Source organism: Salmo salar, chromosome 26, assembly GCF_965601325.2.
Source record: "Salmo salar chromosome 26, fSalSal1, whole genome shotgun sequence".
Classification (NCBI taxonomy): Eukaryota; Metazoa; Chordata; class Actinopteri; order Salmoniformes; family Salmonidae; genus Salmo; species Salmo salar.
In genome coordinates this window covers 47429001-47435000 of record NC_138316.1, presented here as the reverse complement: position 1 = coordinate 47435000, position 6000 = coordinate 47429001, and the positions used below count along the sequence as shown (strand labels likewise).

The 6000-nt window shown below is 44.9% G+C and overlaps 1 protein-coding gene across 4 annotated transcripts in view; it reads left to right on the top strand.

Moving 5' to 3' along the window:
- The window catches only part of LOC106561750 (homer protein homolog 2), a 108939-nt gene that overhangs the window by 96698 nt on the left and 6241 nt on the right, over positions 1 to 6000 (top strand). For all 4 annotated transcript variants that reach the window (XM_082969787.1, XM_082969786.1, XM_082969788.1 and 1 more), the window contains exon 8: positions 1145 to 1225. In XM_082969787.1, coding sequence (XP_082825913.1) covers positions 1145 to 1225 — 81 coding nt within the window. The remainder of the gene's footprint in view (positions 1 to 1144; positions 1226 to 6000) is intronic.

The window sequence follows — 6000 nt, the reverse complement described above, 5'->3', positions numbered from 1 at the left end:
TAGTTTAGAAGCATCATGATTGTCTGTAATCTTCACGGCTAGTTTAGAAGCATCATGACAGTCTGTAATCTTCACGGCTAGTTTAGAAGCATCATGACAGTCTGTAATCTTCACAGCTAGTTTAGAAGCATCATGATTGTCAGTAATCTTCACGGCTAGTTTAGAAGCATCGTGACAGTGTCTGTAATCTTCACGGCTAGTTTAGAAGCATCATGACAGTCTGTAATCTTCACAGCTAGTTTAGAAGCATCATGATTGTCTGTAATCTTCACGGCTAGTTTAGAAGCATCGTGACAGTGTCTGTAATCTTCACGGCTAGTTTAGAAGCATCATGACAGTGTCTGTAATCTTCACGGCTAGTTTAGAAGCATCGTGACAGTGTCTAATTTTCACGGCTAGTTTAGAAGCATCGTGACAGTGTCTAATTTTCACGGCTAGTTTAGAAGCATCATGACAGTCTGTAATCTTCACGGCTAGTTTAGAAGCATCGTGACAGTCTGTAATCTTCACAGCTAGTTTAGAAGCATCATGACAGTCTGTAATCTTCACGGCTAGTTTAGAAGCATCATGACAGTCTGTAATCGTCACGGCTAGTTTAGAAGCATCATGACAGTCTGTAATCATCAGACCTACTGTACCTCAGACCTACTGTACCTCAGTCCTCATCAGACCTACTGTACCTCAGTCCTACTGTACAGTAGGTCTGATGAGGACTGAGGTACAGTAGGTCTGAGGTACAGTAGGCAGGGGTGTTGGGTGGTTGGGGGTACAGTAGGACTGATGAGGACTGAGGTACAGTAGGACTGAGGTACAGTAGGTCTGATGAGGACTGAGGTACAGTAGGTCTGATGAGGACTGAGGTACAGTAGGACTGAGGTACAGTAGGTCTGATGAGGACTGAGGTACAGTAGGTCTGAGGTACAGTAGGTCTGATGACTGAGGTACAGTAGGTCTGATGACTGAGGTACAGTAGGTCTGATGAGGACTGAGGTACAGTAGGTCTGATGAGGACTGAGGTACAGTAGGTCTGATGAGGACTGAGGTACAGTAGGACTGATGAGGACTGAGGTACAGTAGGACTGATGAGGACTGAGGTACAGTAGGACTGATGAGGATATTAATATGTGATGTGTGTTCCTTCCAGGAACTGGAGAACCTGAGGAAGCAAGCAGAGATCATCCCTCAACTGATGGCAGAGTGTGAGAGCATCACAGAGAAACTACAGGTACTGAACCCTAACCCCTACACCCTAAACACTAACCCCTCAACTCATGGCAGAGTGTGAGAGCATCACAGAGAAACTACAGGTACTGAACCCTAACCCCTACACCTTAAACACTAACCCCTCAACTCATGGCAGAGTGTGAGAGCATCACAGAGAAACTACAGGTACTGAAGCCTAACCCCTACACCCTAAACACTAACCCTTCAACTCATGGCAGAGTGTGAGAGCATCACAGAGAAACTACAGGTACTGAAGCCTAACCCCTACACCCTAAACACTAACCCTTCAACTCATGGCAGAGTGTGAGAGCATCACAGAGAAACTACAGGTACTGAAGCCTAACCCCTACACCCTAAACACTAACCCCCTCAACTCATGGCAGAGTGTGAGAGCATCACAGAGAAACTACAGGTACTGAAGCCTAACCCCTACACCCTAAACACTAACCCCCTCAACTCATGGCAGAGTGTGAGAGCATCACATAGAAACTACAGGTACTGAACCCTAAGCCAATAAGCTGGAACTGTGAGTGACACACTCTCTCTCTCTCTCTCTCTCTCTCTGTATTTATGTATTTATTTGTATGTATATGTTCTGTATTAATAACAGGTCCATTATATTCCGCATGGTTCTGTATTAATAACAGGTCCATTATATTCCGCATGGTTCTTTATTAATAACAGGTCCATTATATTCCGCATGGTTCTGTATTAATAACAGGTCCATTATATTCCGCATGGTTCTGTATTAATAACAGGTCCATTATATTCCGCATGGTTCTGTATTAATAACAGGTCCATTATATTCCACATGGTTCTGTATTAATAACAGGTCCATTATATTCCGCATGGTTCTGTATTACTAACAGGTCCATTATATTCCGCATGGTTCTGTATTAATAACAGGTCCATTAGTGTTCTATTTAGAACTATGATGAGTATCCTGTATATCGTGTTAAATGGTTGCTATGATCCACACTGTTATTAAAAGGTATTCTCTCCTAGAGAATAGACTAGAGTGGAGAGTTACATTTTCAACAATGGAAACTATTTGAATCACAGTTCTGTTTGATCACAGTTCTATTGAATCACAGTTCTATTTGATTACAGTTCTATTGAGTCACAGTTCTATTGAATCACAGTTCTATTTGATCACAGTATTGTAATTACAGATCTCTCCTCTTGAATATGAAGAGCATTCTTCTCATAAAGACATGGGACGCATTCCAAATGGCAACCTATTCCCTTTATAGTGCACTACTCAGTGGCCTTTGTGGTTTTAGTGTCCGTCCTGAGATTGTAAGGTTAGGAGTTCCACCCCCGGCCGAGTCGTACCAAAGATTGTAAAAATGGGACCTGATGCGTCTCTGCTTGGCACTCGGCATTAAGAAGATAGATTGAAGGTAAAGCCCTGCGATAGACTAGCGTTCTGTCTAGGGGGTGTACTGGTACATCAAGCTGCGTCATGCTACAGAAACAGGAGATGGGCTCCTGCCCTATGAGCCATTCTGGCTACATACTTCCTTCAGAAAGAAAACACCACCTGTACGTTTAACCATTCATTAGAAAAGATTACAATGCATGTCTAGGAGTTAGGGCTCTGATCCTTCAGGGTAGCTCACTGCCAGAACCAAGCGTTAGGGCTCTGATCCTTCAGGGTAGCTCACTGCCAGAACCAAGTGTTAGGTGTTAGGGCTCTACTCCTTCAGGGTAGCTCACTGCCAAAACCAAGCGTTAGGGCTCTGCTCCTTCAGGGTAGCTCACTGCCAGAACCAAGTGTTAGGTGTTAGGGCTCTACTCCTTCAGGGTAGCTCACTGCCAAAACCAAGCGTTAGGGCTCTGATACTTCAGGGTAGCTCACTGCCAGAACCAAGTGTTAGGTGTTAGGGCTCTACTCCTTCAGGGTAGCTCACTGCCAAAACCAAGCATTAGGGCTCTGATCCTTCAGGGTAGCTCACTACCAAAACCAAGCGTTAGGTGTTAGGGCTCTACTCCTTCAGGGTAGCTCACTGCCAGAACCAAGCGTTAGGACTCTGCTCCTTCAGGGTAGCTCACTGCCAGAACCAAGCGTTAGGACTCTGCTCCTTCAGGGTAGCTGACTGCCAAAACCAAGCGTTAGGGCTCTGATCCTTCAGGGTAGCTCACTGCCAAAACCAAGAGTTAGGCGTTAGGACTCTGCTCCTTCAGGGTAGCTGACTGCCAAAACCAAGTGTTAGGGCTCTGCTCCTTCAGGGTAGCTCACTACCAAAACCAAGCGTTAGGGCTCTGATCCTTCAGGGTAGCTCACTGCCAGAACCAAGTGTTAGGCGTTAGGACTCTACTCCTTCAGGGTAGCTCACTGCCAGAACCAAGCATTAGGGCTCTGATCCTTCAGGGTAGCTCACTGCCAGAACCAAGTGTTAGGCGTTTGCTCCTTCAGGGTAGCTCACTGCCAGAACCAAGTGTTAGACGTTAGGACTCTGCTCCTTCAGGGTAGCTCACTTCCAGAACCAAGTGTTAGGCGTTTGCTCCTTCAGGGTAGCTCACTGCCAGAACCAAGCGTTAGGGCTCTGCTCCTTCAGGGTAGCTCACTGCCAGAACCAAGCGTTAGGACTCTACTCCTTCAGGGTAGCTCACTGCCAGAACCAAGTGTTAGACGTTAGGACTCTACTCCTTCAGGGTAGCTCACTGCCAGAACCAAGTGTTAGGGCTCTGCTCCTTCAGGGTAGCTCACTGCCAGAACCAAGTGTTAGGCGTTAGAACTCTACTCCTTCAGGGTAGCTCACTGCCAGAACCAAGTGTTAGGCGTTTGCTCCTTCAGGGTAGCTCACTGCCAGAACCAAGTGTTAGACGTTAGGACTCTGCTCCTTCAGGGTAGCTCACTGCCAGAACCAAGCGTTAGGGCTCTGCTCCTTCAGGGTAGCTCACTGCCAGAACCAAGTGTTAGACGTTAGGACTCTGATCCTTCAGGGTAGCTCACTGCCAGAACCAAGCGTCATATGAAGATGATAATATAACTACAGGCAGTGAGGACGATATGCTCTATCAAATCCCCCGAGCCAGGCAAGTAACTATGTGAAGTCAGAATGCGTTGTTTAAGACTCTCAATAGACCAGGTCATTCTACCATACAGGACTGACTACTACCCAGTGTGTGAATACTATGTGTAGTGTGAGCTAATGCAGCCATATGACACTCTTGGAACATGGGAAATATACTAGTATGAACCGACCTGCCATAGTGACATCCTGCCGGGTGGATCATCAGGATATTCTACCTATGAACACAGTCAACCACCTGCGATATACTGTAGCTGCACCAACGTGTGGCCTTGCTGAGCAAGATGAGCTGTCATCTTGGTACATGAGAATATTTGACCAATGAGCCCAGCCAGCCACCTGAAAAATAAATGCAGCGTCGGTGTTATATACTGTATCAGATGCGATGCAGAACAGAAGCAACATAGCTACTGGAACGTTGGGCTGACACAATCATGATCATGTTAGCAATACTGATGGAACTAATGTAGACTCCACACTCAGAATAACAATACTGATGGAACTAATGTAGGCTCCACACTCAGAATAACAATACTGATGGAACTAATGTAGGCTCCACACTCAGATTTCCAATACTGATGGAACTAATGTAGGCTCCACACTCAGAATTCCAATACTGATGGAACTAATGTAGGCTCCACACTCAGATTTCCAATACTGATGGAACTAATGTAGGCTTCACACTCAGAATAACAATACTGATGGAACTAATGTAGCCTTCACACTCAGAATAACAATACTGATGGAACTAATGTAGGCTCCACACTCAGAATAACAATACTGATGGAACTAATGTAGGCTCCACACTCAGAATTCCAATACTGATGGAACTAATGTAGGCTCCGCACTCAGATTTCCAATACTGATGGAGCTAATGTAGGCTCCACACTCAGAATTCCAATACTGATGGAACTAATGTAGGCTCCACACGCAGAATTCCAATACTGATGGAACTAATGTAGACTCCACACTCAGAATTCCAATACTGATGGAACTAATGTAGGCTCCACACTCAGAATTCCAATACTGATGGAACTAATGTAGGCTCCACACTCAGAATTCCAATACTGATGGAACTAATGTAGGCTCCACACTCAGAATTCCAATACCGATGGAACTAATGTAGGCTCCACACTCAGAATAACAATACTGATGGAACTAATGTAGGCTTCACACTCAGATTTCCAATACTGTTGGAACTAATGTAGAACCACACTCAGAATTCCAATACTGGTGGAACTAATGTAGGCTCCACACTCAGAATTCCAATACTGATGGAACTAATGTAGGCTCCACACTCAGAATTCCAGTACCGATGGAACTAATGTAGGCTCCACACTCAGAATAACAATACTGATGGAACTAATGTAGGCTTCACACTCAGATTTCCAATACTGATGGAACTAATGTAGGCTTCACACTCAGAATAACAATACTGATGGAACTAATGTAGGCTCCACACTCAGAATTCCAATACTGATGGAACTAATGTAGGCTTCACACTCAGAATAACAATACTGATGGAACTAATGTAGGCTCCACACTCAGAATAACAATACTGATGGAACTAATGTAGGCTCCACACTCAGAATTCCAATACTGATGGAACTAATGTAGGCTCCACACTCAGAATTCCAATACTGATGGAACTAATGTAGGCTCCACACTCAGAATTCCAATACTGATGGAACTAATGTAGGCTCCACACTCAGAATTCCAATACTGATGGAACTAATGT